This window comes from Aegilops tauschii, chromosome 7, assembly GCF_002575655.3.
Source record: "Aegilops tauschii subsp. strangulata cultivar AL8/78 chromosome 7, Aet v6.0, whole genome shotgun sequence".
Classification (NCBI taxonomy): domain Eukaryota; kingdom Viridiplantae; phylum Streptophyta; class Magnoliopsida; order Poales; family Poaceae; genus Aegilops; species Aegilops tauschii.
This window is the reverse complement of record NC_053041.3, coordinates 168,412,441-168,430,438: the sequence shown is the minus strand read 5'-3', so window position 1 is coordinate 168,430,438 and position 17,998 is coordinate 168,412,441. Positions and strand designations below refer to the sequence as shown.

The following is a 17,998-nucleotide window of genomic DNA, read 5'->3' as shown; positions in this document are numbered from 1 at the left end:
TGGCCCACCTCCTACTTGTGTATAGTTGAGATTAAGGCCTACCCTGTACTTAGATATACATGCCCCGGCACCCCATCAATACAACGATTATTATATTGCAAAACTATTCGTCTACAGTTTGTCTCAAAGCATGGAAATGGAAAACGAATCTGTGAACGTCATTCTAGTCCGTGGAAGGGCTTCGTGGATCAAGGCATCGAACCGAAACATATGCCATGCGGCTCAGATGAATAAACCTGTTTCTTACAGATGCGGTGCAAAAGCAGTCACCAGCAGCAGGCGGCGGCTTGCAGTCACCGCTGAAGTTCAAGGGAAACTACCTGGCTTGTACACTTTTTCTGATAGATGCTCAGCATGTGCTTCAAGACACCATCGATTCGATTCAAGGGCATGCCCACACCGAAATTTTTTTAGAGAAAAAAGAATGAAGCAAAGCTGTGACTTGTGGTTTCAGTTTATGGATTTCACTTCAGAAAGCAACCAACACATAATACCGCCACAATGCTGCACCCGCCCTCATCGACCAGCCATACCGAACTCCGAAGCATTCAGTAACTTTAGGGCATCTCCAAGCCAGATCAAAGGCGAGCTGGATACACGATACATCACCACCGTCCTTTATAGCTACCACTGTTCGCGGTACGTGCATGTATCCATCAACAGGCATACATCAAAATTCCCTTCATTGTTTTGATATTTAAACCTCTCTTCAAATTGTCAGGGTGCCTGCACAATTTGTCTGAAGAGAGTAGCATATGGATGGATGGAAACGAGCTAGCCAACATAATACTTAAGGTGAATTCTATGTAAATTGTAATTGAACGGATAGTCCATGTGTAAATGGGTCAAACTTCCCTTTGAAATTGATGTCTCAAGTTTGAAAGCATTTGATTTGAAAGAACAAGTCTTGTTCCTATATGTCTTTGCGATAAAGGACTATCCATTTTTGTACAAGCAAATTATGGATCTAAGCTACTAGCATATACTAATGAGCATGCACACGACTGAAATCAGGGAACAAAACAACCATGCATATGAGACAAAAATGAAAGTGTAAGGGGTGCGTCCCACCTGGCACCGTAGAGATTCCTCTGAGACGATGGATTAGTCTGGCCGCAGTTGAAATGATAGCATTATATTGAAGTTGCATGTGAAAGTATACATGATTTGAAGATTTATTAACGTAATAACTTCTTGTTGTTTGCTCGACTTTAGACTTTTCATTGTATCTGTCTAGTTATATCTATCCATGGGGTCTCTTTAGCAAAGAGAAAGAACCGGAGGGAGTTCAGATTTGAGAACGTCAACACTTTGTATGCACATATGAATCAGTATCAAACAGAATGTTTTTTATGGGGAATGAGACAGAGAGTAATTGGCAAAGGATCTGGATGACAAAGTTGCCAGGTCAGGCTGCAGGTGGGACTATAGGTGGGTGTCCCACCACAAACCCACTTCATCCCACCGTTGTTTGCTCGGAAGTAGTGGACAGCCCACTAATATTTTGACGGGATAACTGGGATTAAGTGGAAAAGCTTCGCTGCCACGTCAGGAAGCATGTCCTCCGCATGGAGCCCCGACATGAGCACCGCAGAGTTCCCCATGACCCATCAGCCATGGCCTCCGCGGCGCCGGTGGCCGCGCAGGTGACAACCGCGTTGCCGTAGCCGTACAGGAGCACCCTTAGCTCCACGGCCTCACCGAACGAAGGAGACGTTGATCTAGCCGTAGGAGAGCTTGTGCACGGGCGCACTGAGCACCGTGGACACCACCAGCATGCAAAGGCGAGGTTGTGGTTCTTGTACAGGTCCGTCGCAGCGGTCACCGTGGACACCACCAGCGTCCGCCTGCGCCCGAGCCGCAGGAGCAGGAGGCCGCCGTCGCTGCCGTATCGAGCGTGCAGGTCGCGCAGGGAGCGGTGCGCGAGGCGGCCGAGGAGGAGGTGGAGGTGGCCCAGCAGCGGCATACACGGCGGCTACGGCGGGAGCTTGTTGTTCTTGCTTCGAGCTTTCTTGTCCACGTAGCAGAAGGCGACAAGGACGACGACGGCCGCGACGAGCACACGGCGTACGGAGACATCCTCCTTCCGCTCGACAACTGTGCTGGCTATACTACTTCAAAATCCTCTGTCCAACGAGAACCTATCGGGGATGGATGCTGGTGGGTTAAGGTGGGGTTCCACTGGGCTAATAGGGCGAGTCCACTTAGCTTTCTCCTTATCCAGTGGGAGCCCACTAAAACAGTTCAAGTGGGATGGGATGGTTAATCCCACTTAAACCCACTTCCACTTGCAGCCTGATTGCCAGGATATGCTTCGAGTACTGCTGTTATCTTTGCCCCGATTTGATCAATTCGTTAGCATTAAATATATTATGTTGGTTTGTTGCTTCAGTCTTCTACTTACTCCGTTTCAAAATAAGTGTTGTTATTTTAGTTTAAATTTAAACTAAAATCATGACACTTATTTTGAAACGAAGGGACTAGTAGTCTTGTATACAAAAGATGAGGAGTAGGTAGAAAATAGAAGTGTCCTGAGTCCCCACGGGTTGCTAACATGGTGTAGAGCTGTAGATTACGGAATTTTGGAACAAAGTAAAACGAAGCCAGCTAGAGACGACTCTGACTCGTACGGCCCACATATATCCCAGAAACCTGCACCCTCGTCTTTCCAGCTCCACCCCCGCCCGCTTCGCCGCCGCGCACACAAACCCTAGCTGGCCGTTCGCAGTTCGCGTGGTACTGGTAGCATCCATGGATGAGTCTCCCCTCCTCCGTACCGGTCGATCTGTAGTTTCGCCGGCGATGGAAGCCCGGTCGGATCTCCAAGAAGAGGAAGAAGAAGAAGAGGGACACGGAGAGGAGCCCGTTCTCCGGGCTCTCCGACGACCTCCTCGTCGAGATCATCTCGCGCGTGCCCTTCAAGGCCACCCGTTGCTGCAAGTGCGTCTGCAGGCGATGGCGCGACGTCGTCTCCCACCCCGACCACCGCAAGAAACTGCCCCGGTCGACCCTCGCCGGCTTCTTCTACAAAACCGGCAATCTGTGTGCCCGAGCTATGGACCGTCATTACCAAAGCCTAACAGGGAGCTGGTGCCCTGACATCGACCCCTCCTTCTCGTTCCTGCCCAAACACAGACTCTGTGACGTTGACATTGACATGCTGGACTGCTGCAATGGCCTCCTGCTCTGCCGACGACAGAAGACTGATTATTGGAGGGCAACGGATTACGTGGTGTGCAATCCGGCCACTGAGGAATGGGTTGCCGTGCCTGGCACCGACAGGTCCCGCGAGGTGTGTGACGCTCGCCTGGGGTTCGACCCGGCCGTCTCCTCTCACTTCCATGTACTTGAGTTTGCACCGGCGGATGATGATACACACGTCAGACCATTGGGGATCTACTCTTCCGAAGCTGGAGTCTGGACACATCGGAGCGATTGGGAATGTCCAATTGATATAAACTGGTATTCATGCAGCACATTTTTCAGAGGGGTGTTATATTTAACCTCCTATGAAGATAAGGTTGTAGCCGTCGACATGGAGGGAAGTTGTCGGGTCATCCATATTCCTAAGTCACATGATTCTTGTTATGCTCGTGAGGTTTATGTATCACAGGGACAATTGTATTTTGTAATTTATAGTGATTCTGAACTGTCAATGTGGGCTCTTGAAGATTCTAGTACTGAAAATTGGACCTTGAAGCATAATGTCAGCCATTTGCAATTGTTTGGAGCAGAGGAATCATCTTATGGGAAGGACTACGATATTATCATCCACCCAGAATACAAGGTTATATTCATACTATTTACGAGAAGAATCGCGAGACCCATATCATTTACGAAAATGATGTCATACGACATGGATTCTAGGGAGCTGCATTCTATAGGTGATCTTGGATATGACTGCAAGAGTCCTTATCTTTCATATGTCCCTTTGTTCTCACATTCATTCGCTGATGGGCACTAGAAATCTTGATAGTGTAGTGCTAATTCACAACTGTGTATTTGTTTTTTTGCCAACAGAATGTCATGTATCTTTTTTGTGAACAGGATGACGTATCTTTTTTTTAATGATATTTGTGTTAATTAGGTCTTGAACCCAACCAGCTTAGACTTGGCTAGACCTTTTATGATGCCGTGCTAGTTTTTATCGGTGCTTCTGTGCACTTAGGTACCTCTTATGTGGCTAGATGTTGCAGTTAATTAACAACCTAGCAACACTGTTCTTCTTTCTAAAAGCCAAATCTACTAAAATGCAATTCTGAAATTCTACTATCATGTGGGACCACTCATCCGCCGGTTGCCACTTCTTTTCTTTTGTTTCTCTATTCGCTAGACTCTCCGACTCACTTGTGAGTTCTGACCTGCTCAGTTCATTTGTGATATCGTCCAAGATGGCGAGTCCTTTTATAGAAGGAAAACAAGAAAGAGCGAAATCGGAATTTATTAGAACGGTCGAATAGGCGTAAAATGGAAAACGAACCTAGAACGAGCACCATTCTGGTCAATGGACTTCGTCGTCCAAGTGGACACCGAATCGAACCGGATTCTTTCCATCCGGCCCAGATAAATCCCAGCTGTTTCCTCACATAAGATACCCTACAAAAGAAAGAAATCACTAGCAGCCGGCGGCTTGCAAGTTGCAATCATATATACAGACAGTATAAGGCAAATCAGCTGACCTATCTCGTACTCTCTGTAGCTGAGCATGTTATGTACTTGAAGACACGGTCGATTCCAGCAAACACGCCTTCACAGGAAAGTAAGTTTTTTTTTTTTGGGATAGAAAAGTAAGGATTTGACTTGAGGTTTCACTGTACGAGTTTCACTTGAAGAAGTAACCAGTAACATACTGTACTAAATAGGAAAAAGTTCATTTTAAACCCTGAACTCGTAGAAGTTCGGCGAAATGAACTCTCAAGTCAAAATCCCGGTCGATTGCACCCTGAACTATGCAATCCCGGTCTAAATCGAACCTTCGGGCCATTTAGATGGCCGGGATTGGTGGCATTTCGCAGAGGCGCTAACCCTGCACCCTGTTGGGCCGGCCCGCTTCATTTTTTTGGTTAAAAAACAAAAGATAAGCTCACGGTGTGGCGCTGGTGTTGTTTGATCGATGCAACGGCAATCCCTATGTGACGCTCGTTTTTTTTTGTGGGGTCCCTGTGTGACGCTCGTGTGCGTCAAGACGGCGTGGCTTCGACGAAGCTTCGCCTTGCAACAGCCCCGTTTGGGCCGGCCCAGACTTGTTTCGCTGCTGCTTCTCTGTTTCTTCTGTTTTTTGTTTCTTTTCTTTTCCTTTTCCTTTTTCTCTTTCTTTTCTTTTTTCTGTTTCTGTTTATATTTCTTTTCCTATACTTTTATATTCTTTATTTCTATTGTTTCATTTTTATCATAATATACAAAGTTCATTGCATGTTACAAAAATGTTCATCGGTATATTAAGGAAATGTTCATCATCCATTACAAAACTGTTCAACATTTATTAGAAATTGTTCAATGAATATATAATCACAGTGTTTTTGAAATTTGTTAAGTGTATATTACACAAATGTTCAATGTGTATTCAAAAATTGTTCAATGTATATTACATAATGTTCAATGCGTATTCAAAATTTGTTCAGAGGATATATTCCTATGTTTAAAAAAATATTCATGGTTAAAAAATTTTGTTCAGAATGTTTTTGTTCCATTTTTGTTAACTTTTTAGAGAAATGTTTGGGATATTAAAAAAATGGTTCCGCTTAAAAATATTCAATTTTAAAAATGTCGTGTGCTCTAATTTTAAAAATGTTTGTGTTTTCATAAAAATCAGGAGTTTAAAAGTTGTTCCCGGTCAAAATTATTTGCAAATTTTCAAAAACGTTCATGTTTTCAAATTTTGTTTGGGAGTTTTAAGAAATGTGCATGTCACAAAAGTTTATTTGAATTTTCAAAATTTATTATGGTAAATTTGTTCACGAATTTGAAAAGTGGTTGCTTTTCATAAAAACTCAAGTTTTTTAAAAATGTTTTGCGTTCAAAATTTTAAAAAATATCCGAATCTTTTTTATTTAAAAAATATTCGAATCTGGTGTTGATTCTTATTGTTTTGTGCTTCTAGAAAAACAAGTTTGCTCACCCGCAAAAAAAAAGAAAAACAAATTTGCTTGCTAGCTCAACTGCAAGCTCGCACGAGTTCCGCCTTTGTGTACTTTTTCTTTTGTGCAAAACAGTAAGCCCGTATTTTTTGCATCTGATACAACCGCAACTGGTACTACTTAATCTGGTGTTGGTTCGTAACTTGTCAAGCTCGTATTTTGTTAGCATTACAAGCTCGCGCGAGTTCCGCCTGTGCGTACATTTTTTTTGAGCAAACAAAAAAAATAATGGGCTGGCGCCCTGGTAAACATTGGCGCTCCTTGGCCCATCAGCCAGACAAATCCCGGTTGACACTTGCCAGGGTTTTAATTTAGACCGGGATTGCATAGTTTAAGGTGCAATCGACCGGGATTTTGACTTGAGGGTTCATTTCGCCGAACCTCTATGAGTTTAGGGTTTAAAATGGACTTTTTTCCTACTAAATAATATCATAATGCTGTACTACCTGCTCCAGCCTCATCACGGCGGCTTGCAAGTTGCAATCATTTTTTTTTGAAACGGAGGCAAAAAAGCTTTGCCTCATCCATTAAATAAGAGAGAATAGAGTTTGTTACAAGTCACTCAATACACATCATGAGATCACTCTCGCAAAATAATGGACCCTAATTTTTTGGCACCGGCTATGACCCAAAGGTTGGTCTCGGTCTCTATAGAGGCAAGCAATATAGTTGGACGAGCGCTCCTGTGCTTGAAGACCCTTGCGTTTCGCTCGTTTCAGACAGTCCACGAAACAAGCATGGTGAGGGACGCCTTGGCTTGACGGTTTGGCGTGGCGGTGTCACAGGTACTTGCCCACCAAGCCTCAACCGAATCGAACAGGGGCCAACCGTTGGTGTCAAGACCGAGAATGTGGAATTTGTCAATGATCAAAGACCAGAGCCTCCGTGTGTAGCGGCATTTGTAGAAAAGGTGAGGCCCACATTCCTGCACTCTCATGCAGAGAGGGCAGAGATCACAGTTGGGCCACCCACGTTTTGCCAAACGATCGGCAGTCCAAATTTTGTCTTGTAGCGCTAACCAAGCGAAGAACTTGACTTTTGGGGGAGCCCAAGCCTTCCAAACCATTTTGTCCAAGGGTGTAAGAACCATCCCTAAGAATTGCGCCTTGTATGCGGATGCCGCCGAGTAGGTCCCACTAGCCGTATGCTTCCACACAATGTCATCCTCGGTGAGATCATCGAGTTAGACCTCATGCAAAAGCGCCCATAGGGTGAAGAACTGCGTGATGTGCTCCGCGGAGATGATGGTGGGCGGTTTGATCTTGAGTATCCATGCATTGTGAGAGAGGGCCTCCCGAACCTTCCAATTCTTTCTCTTTGACGCTTTGTGAATGAGTGGGGCAATGTCTTTTGGCTTGCGCCCATGAAGCCACGGTGAGTCCCAAAAAGGGGTCTTCGCACCGTTGCCAATGGTGATAGTAGTGGAAGCATAGAAAAAATTTAGGTCCTCCTCATCGCATGGGTTTCCCATCCCCACCCACATCTTGGTGGGCTCCTTCCATTCATACCATGGCCATCGCAACCGGAGGGCACGTGTAAACTTGTTAGTGTTGAGAACTCCAAGTCCCCCATACTGAAGTGGCCGGCAAACAATCTCCCAATTCACCTTGCATTTTGCTCCCATTGTCTTGTCCGAACCGGACCAAAGGAAAGCTCTCTCAAATTTGTTGACTTTGAGCAGGATGGTTGGCGGAATAACTAGCGGTGTGGCGGGGTAGACCACTTGGGAGGTGATCACGGACTTGACAAGAGTCGTTCGTCCGATGGTGGTGATGTTTTTGCCCTCATAAGTTGTTAGCTTGTTTGCGGCCTTGTCCACTAGAAACTGAAGATCCACCAACTTTAGTTGCCAAACTGAGACAGGGAGCCCCAAGTATCGTAGAGGGAAGGAAGTCCTAGCAGCCGGCAACCTCTGGGTCAGACGTCCCAAATCGAGGTGGTTGCATTGGATGGGCACAAAAGAGCTCTTGTTGAAGTTAGTGCACAGTCCCGTGACCTCACCGAAGCCCCTCAAAATGTTTGCAAGGTTGTCGACGTCCCTTTTGATCGGAGCCAAGAAGACGACCGCATCGTCCGCATAGAGGGAGGTCCTCATCATGGCTCCCCTGCCCCTGATTTTATGGAGGAGCCCCTTTCTCGTAGCCACCTCAAGAATTCTTTGGAGTGGGTCAATGGCGATGACGAAAAGCAGCGGGGATACGGGGTCCCCTTGCCGAAGGCCATGTCCATGCTTAATTGGGTCGCCGGCAATACCATTGAGGATGATCCTCGAGGAGGAGGAGCTAAGAAGGGCTGCGATCCAGGCCCTAAACTTGCTTGGGAATCCTCGCCGTTGGAGAAGATCGAGCAAGTACTCCCACTTCACGGTGTCGACAGTGGCGAAGCCAATGTATAGGCTGTGTAGTCAAATGACTACACAACTTTGTGAAAAAAGTATCATATATAAGCACAAATCATGCCAAAAATAATACAAAATTTGTAGAAATACATATATCTTGACAACACAAGATTGAGTTGACTACACATGATTAAAATCCTGGCACCGCCACTGGGTGTCGAAGGCCTTGCGGATGTCAATCTTGAAGAGAAGTGAAGGGGTCTTGCTCTTGTGCAGGCGCCGAGCAAGATTTCGGACATACATGAAATTGTCGTGGATGCTTCTTATTTTGATGAAGGCACTTTGGGCGTTGGAAACGAGCTTTGTCATGTGGGGGCCAAGCCTTAAGGAGAGCACCTTCGCAATAATCTTCGCAATCGCGTGGAGGAGGCTAATGGGCCTATAGTCGGCGATCCCTCCGCCCCATCTTTCTTAGGCAAAAGCACCACGTTGGCGGAATTGAGCCACTGGAGGTTTGACGTGTGTAGGGAGTCAAAGTGGTTTATGACCCGCATGAGGTCGGCCTTGACAATGATCCAACACCTCTTGAAAAAAAGGCCCATGAAGCCGTCCGGACCCGGGGCCTTGTCACATGGCAAATCATTGATCGCTTCGAGGACCTCACCCTCTGTCATAGCAGAGTCAAGATCATGGAGGTCGAGGGGTTCCAAATTTAGCTCATCCCAGTTGAAGTCTTTGCGGCTTAAGGGGCCCTTCTTCATGACGTTGGAAAAATGCTCATGAATTACTTTCTTTTTGGCCACGTGCCCAGTGACCCATCCTTGCTCGTTCTTGATTCTATAGATATGGTTTTTCCTCCTTCTAGCATTGACTCGGCGGTGGACAAGGCAAACTAGCTGACCTATCTCTCGTACTCTCTGTAGCTGAGCATGTACTTGAAGACATGGTCGATTCCAGCAACACGCATTCACAGGAAAGTAAGGATTTGACTTGAGGTTTCAGTTTACGCGCTCATGGCAATTAGAAATGGAATATACTTGTTGGCAAACTTTGGGTGCAACAATATGGAGATTGAATCTGATTGCTTGTTTGCGGCGTTGCATTGGTCTCTGTTTTTTTTTTTTTTTGCATGGGGCGTTGCATTGGTCTCTGAATACAAGCAGTTGGCAATGAACTTTGCCAAAATATCATTTGAACACTGTTTTCGGGAAGCTAATCAGGCAACAGATGAGCCAGAGCTAAGCATTCTTTTAATGCTAGATCTTCGGGTTCTTGGGATGATGTAATCCCTGACTTTGTTTCTTGTTTACTTGTAAACGACATGGCCATCATATGAGAAATAAAGTCTATTTGCTGTAAAAAAACCAATAACATACATAATACCAGAATGCTGTACTACCTGCTCCAGCCTCATCAAGCAGCCAAACCGAAGCTTGAACCCCGAATATATTTCAATTTTATGCGGTGCAAAGTGTGAAGAATGCCACTGAAAGTTTTTATACAACGACCCGCTAATCCAGCTACAAAGATACGCGAGCGGCAATAATTAACAAAGCATCAAGAGCCGACAAGACGAAATCTGCATCGCCAAGAAAACTCGATGAGTTCGAAATAACAGCAGAAGATATCTGTGGCACACAGGTTCAGTAGATCCAAGGGCTAAAGCAATCAGATGGTGTGCTCGATCAGCACCAGGGAAGAAATTGTTTCAAGATGGCAATGAATATTCGGTGGAACACGGCTGTAACACATAGAACACCATGCGCTGATGCGCACATGGTATCCTAGTTGGAGATATAGATGCCAAGTAGTGGCGTAGTGGTGCTACGACGTGACAGGCAGAGGTTCGAAACATCGTCCTGGGTCGTTTTGTCTGAGCTGCTGCCGCCTTTCCCAGTTTCCCCACTGGCGCTCGTGCCGTGGTACAGTAGGCTACCTAGCTGCGATGCTCCATCGCCATGCCGCGCCTGGGGCACTTCTGCTCAAATTCCTTTGTGATACCGTCGATGATTTTTGCACAAAGATATCCTGAACATTGGGGCACCGAAGCAGTACCTTTCAGAAGGCATCAAGTTTTTATTAAAAAAGAGGGAACGAGACAAGAAAGTGAACTTGGAACATGCACGGAAAATTCCCTTCAAAAGCACAAACACACATGCATGGAAATGGAAAACGAATCTGTGAACGCCATTCTTGTCCATGGGCTTTGTTGATGAAGGCACCGAACCGAACCGAACCCTGTGCCATCCGGCTACCTGTTTCTTACGGATGCTCCGCGGCGGCTTGCAATCAAATGGTTCAGGGGAAACTACCTGGCTTGTACACTTCTCTAAGAGATGCTGAGCATGTGCTTGAAGACACGTCGATTCGACTCAAGCAAAGGGAAAGATTGGAGACAAAAAAATAAAATAGGTTTCAGTTTATGGGTTTCATTTCAGAAAGTAACGAGTATCACATCGTACCGGAATGCTGCACACGGCATCATCAAGCAGCCGAACAGCATTCAGAAACTTTTCTTTGTACAAAGTGCGGAGAACACCACTGAAGCTGAGGGGCGAAACACACTTCTATTCAGATTCTGAATCCGCTGCAGAAGCTCAAAACAACTGGCCCATAGTCAGTTAGTCACTGCCTAAGCCAGGTAGGAAGACATGTGAGAAACACTAACTGACCACCACAGATCAACAATCCAAGTCGACAAGGCAAAATTTGCGTCGCGTGAGGGGAATTGTACGAGTTACTGCTTTTTGTACAAGAGTGAGCGGAGACCTGCCAGAGTAACAGGCTAAGACCAATTGTTCATGTGCATCCACAGGGGAACGGGTTGTCTCACGCCACACATAAGGGTTTCAGCGGGAACGCGGTCACTGACACAATATGATCTTTTACAGGCATTTCTCGCCCTCCGCTGACAGGGTGACGAGTCTATCTGCTGAATACGCGGCGGTGCTGCTACCGTCAACGCCTATCCTGGGGAGGCTCTTGTTTGATCCACACTGCGCTGCTAGATTCTGTGGAGCCACATTTTCTGCGCAGAAATGTTAACAAGGTTTAATCAACAGAGAGGGGAAGATGCAAAATGCATCCCCTGGTACGCATGAGAATAAGATTTTCAAGCAGCATACTCAGGTTAAGAGCGTTTTGCAGTTTAGAATTAATTAAACCTGATGTCATGCACTCCTTGCTTGATGTAGGATGACTCTTCTCTTTTGGTAAAACACTCGATGACGGAGGTTTACAGATCACAGGAACCACAGTTGCTGCACTGGAATAGTTGGCTTCAGGCATGGTCTTTTTTGCAGGAACTTTAGCCACCTTGCTTCGCGCATGGAGGTGAGGCGCCATGCTTTTTGGCGCACGGAGATGAGGTGCCATACTTCTTGGTGCACAGAGATGTGGTGCCATACTTCTTGGCGCACGGAGATGAGGTGCCATACTTCTTGGTGCACAGAGATGTGGTGCCATACTTCTTGGTGCACGGAGCTCAGGCGCCATACTTCTTGGCGCACAGAGATGCGGTGCCATACTTCTTGGCGCACGGAGCTCAGGCGCCATACTTCTTGGCGCACTGAGATGCGGTGCCATACTTCTTGGCGCACGGAGCTCAGGCGCCATACTTCTTGGCGCACTGAGATGCGGTGCCATACTTCTTGGTGCACGGAGCTCAGGCGCCATACTTGTCGCCGCGGAGAACTGAGGAATCCTACTTGAAGTATAGGCTTGACATGATACGCCTGGAGTTGCAGCAACACTTTCATGTGCCCTATTGGATGCAAGAGCGTCATGGGCTTCAGGTGTCCTACCTGGTGCAGCAGAATGCAGGCCTTCCATACTGACAGATGCAGAGTTTCCAAGTGTTGGTCCTGATACATGAGAATCATGGCCTTCAGAACTGCTTCGTGCGAGGGTATCATGACCATTATACTCCATGCTTGGTCCAGCAGAATCCAAGCCATTAACACTGAGCAAAGCACTCCTCACAAGGGCATCATGACCTAGATGTGCCACCATCGGTTCAAAAGGATACTGGCTGTTAGTACAGCGAGATGAAGAGCTGTCCGAACACATACTTGGGGTGGGCGAATGCTGTCCTCGGACCGCATTCGCAGGAGAACCACCACGTGTGGAATTCACAGGTTCACAATTCTCACGAAGTACACTTGGTGCTGGACCATCGTGACTAGGAGTTGCAGATACAACATCTGTACCTGTCCCAATGCCGACAGATCCCAGTGCTGCAGAATAACTGGTACTTTTTGCAGGAGAGTTGTACCATAATGATGGCTGCAATAGGAAGGAAGAAGTTAAGAACAGAAACGTGGTTGGCCACATTTGTCCAAGCCCACAACGTCCACAGACAAGGAATCAGCAAATATAAGAAAGATTACTGATATGGCATACACACAAAATAGAGAATGACATGACACAACCTCTTTGGCAGCAATGAAAGGGAGAGTGGAAATATTGCAATGACTAAACTATCGATTTGTCATTTGGGCCAACAATGGAAACAAAGCTTTCCAAGAAGATGCACAAACATCATCTCCAAAAAAAAAAAAAGATGCACAAACATCGTAAAACACAGTAAATACTATGCCAACTTTGTCGAACAGCACATACTCCCTACGATCTGACCGAAAATATCTAAAACAGTATTTTGTTAACAGTTACAGCTACAAAATCACAATCAAAGAAACTGCTTTTGTATACGAACCCAATGGTGTCTATTTTCATAAACCAAATATTATTGGACTAATTGTTGGTCAAAGCACGAACTTGGACAGTCATGATACACCTCATGTTGAAACAGAGGTAAGTAGTACAAACAACAACAACAACAAAGCCTTTAGTCCCAAACAAGTTGGGGTAGGCTAGAGGTGAAACCCATAAGATCTCGCAAACAAAACAGAGGTAAGTAGTAGTACTACACAAAAAAGCTAACCATGCCAACATTCCATCAAGAGTACAGCACCACTGCACCAGCAATAAATTTGGGGACTTTTACCTTATGAATAATTAAAAACATCTCAAAAGTAATATTCGATGCTCTCTTAGTCTAAGAATATAATAGGCACAAACCTCCAAAGGCTTGCTCCACTTTCTTAGCCCAAATCCCTAGTGTCATACTCTTATTTTAGCCAATGTGGCTACAGTTGAGGCTCTCAGTTGGCACACTTTGGCTAACTTAGGTTTGACATGCGTGGGCACCAACCAAAAATGCTTGTTCATAGGCATTAAGAAATTATAGTAGACGCATCACAAAACATTGCTCTGTACACCAGTCTTGTGTAATTTACTCTTAGTATGGTGATCATCAAATGTGTACTTAGATAAAGTATACTGCCGGAGTAACTTACACTGTATTTAAGTTTTGTCAAGGAATCCAGAAGTAATTTCTCTCCAACTATTATCATCATTTTCTTGACCATTTCATCACGAGTAATCTTATTTTCCTGTGGAATAAAATCATTTGAATGAATAGACAGAAGCAAACTGACTGCAAAATTCAGTGACAATTGATAACAAAATAGTAGAAGTTGCCAAGAAGGCAATACCTTCAACTCCTCATAGTGGCGATAGAGCAATTCCCTCGCTAAAGACGATATACTGTCTTGTATTGTCTCAAAGAGCAATCTGAATGAAATCCATGGAGACGTTGGCCCTTCATCAGTTTGACATAGTACCTACATACAAGTCATAGATGTCAGATCAACAGGAGATTATTAGCTTATGACAGCACTAGAAGTGCTTATTAACACAGAAGGCACAGAGAGCAGTACTTGGAGGTAAAGTTAAAATTTGACAAACATACAACAACAAAACAACAACAACAACAACAACAACAACAACAACAAAGCCTTTAGTCCCAAACAAGTTGGGGTAGGTTAGAGGTGAAACCCATAAGATCTCGCGACCTAAAATTTGACAAACATACTCTGGCAAAAATTGCTAATACTCAAAGACACATCCAAGCAAACAGTATGCTTGTAACCCGTTAGCTCCTATTGGGAAGTACTCCCTACGTTCATAAATATAAGATGTTCAAACTTTTTTCTGAATCGGATGTATATAGACACATTTTAGTGTGTTTGTTCATTCATTTCAGTCCGTATGTAGTCCATATTCAAATATCCGAAACATCTTATATTTGCGAACGAAGGGAGTACTATGGTAAGAGTTCAGGTGACTCACTGGTTGAAGAATAGAAGGATCCACTTTCACTTCACCTGGAGGTGGGCGCAACCATAAACCCTTCAAGCTACGAACATACTCTGTAAATAAGTACAGTCAAAGTGGATCACTCATTTATCTCATGTAAACATACATGATAAGAAATTCAACACTAAACGACTTAGCATACCTTGAACTTTTGGAGCAAGCCTGAAACTTATAAGGTATTCCAGAGAAATATTAGTGCTTCGATGTGATGGCCAGATCACATAATAGTTTGGGTTTGAGCAATCATCAACGCTAGAATCATATATGCCTAGAAACTCCTCCTGTGAACCTGGTTTGATAACTCCTGTTTTGCCCAATATGGCTCGGCACAACAACATATACTGTACCCCTTTTTCGTCAACATCACAAAGACCAACACTGCAAAATAATAAAATGTTATGCAACATCCACTAATGTGTAATTAAAAAAGACCATTGAAACTATAAAATGAAATGACAACCTTGTAAAGGCGCGGTTTTCAGGTGACAGATAAATGCCATCGGCCATTGCCGTATCACGAGTGTTTTCTCCAGTGCTAACAAAACCATTAACTATAACACTGACAATGTCTTGCTTTCTGGATCCAAGCCATCCATATTTTGCATTTGCATTGCCAGACTTCTGTCCTGTCAACCTCAACTGTTTCTCAAAAGCTTCAAGTCTACGCTGTGCAGGGATATCCTTTGGAGAGTACCGATGAATATGAAGAATGTTGTTAGGCACTGCAAATGAACCCATACCAGAGAGGAAAAGGTTCTGAACAAACAGAAAGCTTTCGCTACCTCTTTCAACATGTACAATCTTCTTACGCAATATATCTAAAGCACAAGAACTCTGTATAACTGGAGGGCTGGCTTCAAGCATAGCTTGTTTCGCCACATCAGATGGAGACTTCATACCATTACCCCTAATAGAACCTAGTGCAGCACCTTCAACAACATTTCTGCTCAACTTTGCGGATTCTTCAACTTCCTCATCAAAGAATGAAGACGGAAAAGACCAGTTGTTAGTCCCATCAAGCCATGCAACAGATCGCTGTTTCCTCGTTTTTAGGTTCACCAAGGTCATTGATAAGAAATCAATAAGGAGAGGCTGGTCATCCATCACAACAACGATACTAGATTTGTCACCTCCGAATGCATCAACAATGGATGTGACTATCTTGTCAGGAAAGTCACACCATGAACCTTGTTTGTAAAACATGACACGACTTGGCGCCCCACTTTTCAGGTAATTAACACAATCATTAGCAAGATTAGGCTGGCTGTGACAACTGTGAGCAGGTAAATCCGATGAGGATCCGCTGTGCACCTTAGAAGATACATTATCAATTTCAGTTCGATGGGACTTGCTGTTTTTCGCCAAGCAATCATCATCGGGCTTGCGCTTCAGGCACAAAGCCTTGGATTTTTGGAGTGGATCCATGGGTGCTTTACCTCTCCTAATAGAAAAACAAAGAAACATGGCAATGGGTGATCCTAGTACGATACAAATACAGTTCTTCCTTTACTTCTATTTATCTATCTCATAAGTGTAACACAATCCTGTAAGGTAACAGTAAATGAATAACACAATAAGCACGGAACACACAGATACATCAGAAAGCCTTAATCAGCACTACTTTGCAAATAGAAGTGGACTCCATCAGAACACAAGTCAAACGACAATATTGAAATGGTTCAAATACAGGTATCATCATTCAGTGAAGAGGCAGGGAGTAAAGTATTCGAGTGTCTTTTGATATGTAAATCAGTATACAGAACTAGGCAACACAATGTATGGGCATTCTGACTATGCTTCTCAAAGAGGCCACAGATTATTCCAGACTCAAATCCTGCCAATAACAGTAGAGAATACAAGCAGTTGACATATGAAACCGCCAATTCTTCTTGTAAAATGTATCTTGCAGAACACTTTATTCAGTCTTTGGGTAAACAAGAACATTTACATCAGAAGCGATCTTCATTAATCTCTTCTCTTGCATACAGTAGCATAATCATGCACTTGGCAGGAAATATTTGGTACAGAAAGATAATACTCTATAAAACTAATAATAACCCATCAAAGATCAAAGAAAATTACTAACAGAAATAGTATCTCAGATTTAACTTTCAGGTGCACTGCATAATCAAAGAAACAGTAAAAAAAGTTTCGAATGCATTCAAACAGAAAATCGCGGAAATGAAACAGGCCAGCGTTCTTGAGAAAAGGACAGAGCTTGTACAGGCGGACCTAGAAACTATTCTGAGTGGGGCCACGCTTGTACAAATTCACATACCTTTGTCATTTTTTCTTTCCATAATTAGACAGAAATTATGTTGGAATTTCATATTTTGAGTGGGGTTCTAGACCCTCAACGTGGGTCCAAGATTTTTCTGCTAAAATTAAAGGTGACGAACTGCGAGTGTTTAAGAGCAGCGCACTAATAAATCCAGTAATCCACCACTGTGCGAACGAAAAAGGAAAGGGAAACCCTTTCTAAACCACTAATAATCTAGCGTCTACTTAAGATCCTACTTAATTAAACCGAACAAAAAGAAGAAGAAACGAAAAAAAATCCCAGATTTTTTTTATAGAACAATCAATGGACTTCTATGAGCAACCAGCCGAAAATTCTTACAAGGACAAGCAAGCCAGATGTTGCAGCAAAGCAGCAGGGAGGGATTACGCGAGGGAACGAGAGGAACGGGGCCTTACAAACAGAGAAGAGGGAGGGCCTAACAGAGGACCCGTCGCCGGAGGGGACGCCGGCGCGCGGCGGTGGAAGTGGCGGGTGCTGTCAGTAGGGCCGCGACGACGGCACCCTCTCCCGCGCCTCCGGTGCTTCCACGGCCTCCGTCATCCGGGACGGGTTTCTCGCGGCGAGGCTGGACTGGAGAGCTCGGAGTCGGAGGAGAAATGGAGGAGACGGGACACGTGGGCTGGACTGGCACGCAGGGACGCTGGCCCGTTCTGATGACGGGACGCGTGCAAGGCCCGTTGATCGGGCGCTTTCGCGCTGGTTCCTATTCGTCGCTCAATGCGCTGGTTACAGGCGTCCGCGGTTTTGGAAAGCTTCAAGAAGCTGTCGACCGTTTTTCTTTCTTTGTTCGTTCTTTATTATTTTTGTTTTTACTTTTTATTACTTAATATCATTAAAAAATTCCTTTTCAAATTCGTGATTTAAAAAAATCAAAACCAATTTCAATTCTTTAGTTCATGAAATTTTTTCAAATCTGCAAATTCATAATTTTTAAAAATCCGTGAAACTTGTTTCAGTTCGTGAATACTTTTCAAATCTGTGAACACTTTTCAAATAGGTGAA

General features: G+C 44.5%; 2 protein-coding genes across 2 annotated transcripts; one reads left to right on the top strand and one right to left on the bottom strand.

The window, feature by feature from the left end:
• Positions 1–2,150: 2,150 nt before the first annotated feature.
• Positions 2,151–3,888, top strand: LOC141026973 (F-box protein At5g07610-like). Its single transcript, XM_073503880.1, has 5 exons — positions 2,151–2,170; positions 2,649–2,736; positions 2,792–3,462; positions 3,640–3,787; positions 3,868–3,888. Exons 1-5 carry the CDS (start codon positions 2,151–2,153, stop codon positions 3,886–3,888), a joined length of 948 nt encoding a protein of 315 aa, XP_073359981.1.
• Positions 3,889–10,879: 6,991 nt separating this feature from the next.
• Positions 10,880–17,621, bottom strand: LOC109765544 (uncharacterized). The gene is made up of 8 exons (XM_020324326.4): positions 17,392–17,621; positions 15,155–16,135; positions 14,837–15,072; positions 14,668–14,747; positions 14,031–14,159; positions 13,833–13,928; positions 11,640–12,759; positions 10,880–11,503 (listed from the first exon to the last, which is right to left on the bottom strand). The coding sequence occupies exons 2-8, from the start codon at positions 16,117–16,119 to the stop codon at positions 11,361–11,363; spliced, it is 2,769 nt and encodes a 922-aa protein (XP_020179915.1). The 5' UTR covers positions 16,120–16,135; positions 17,392–17,621; the 3' UTR covers positions 10,880–11,360.
• Positions 17,622–17,998: the final 377 nt, after the last annotated feature.

What these genes read in the sequence shown, in the direction of transcription:
- LOC141026973 (XM_073503880.1), top strand. Translation starts at nt 2,151, where the DNA reads ATGGATGCTGGTGGGTTAAG. An exon ending in GGCCGTTCGCAGTTCGCGTG is followed by an intron (nt 2,737 to 2,791) that starts GTACTGGTAGCA and finishes GTCGATCTGTAG; the next exon opens with TTTCGCCGGCGATGGAAGCC. An exon ending in TCATCCACCCAGAATACAAG is followed by an intron (nt 3,788 to 3,867) that starts GTTATATTCATA and finishes CATGGATTCTAG; the next exon opens with GGAGCTGCATTCTATAGGTG.
- LOC109765544 (XM_020324326.4), bottom strand. Translation starts at nt 16,119, where the DNA reads ATGGATCCACTCCAAAAATCCAAGGCTTTGTGCCTGAAGCGCAAGCCC. An exon ending in GCTTGCTCCAAAAGTTCAAG is followed by an intron (nt 14,748 to 14,836) that starts GTATGCTAAGTC and finishes ACTTATTTACAG; the next exon opens with AGTATGTTCGTAGCTTGAAG. An exon ending in TGACAAAACTTAAATACAGT is followed by an intron (nt 12,760 to 13,832) that starts GTAAGTTACTCC and finishes TTCCTATTGCAG; the next exon opens with CCATCATTATGGTACAACTC.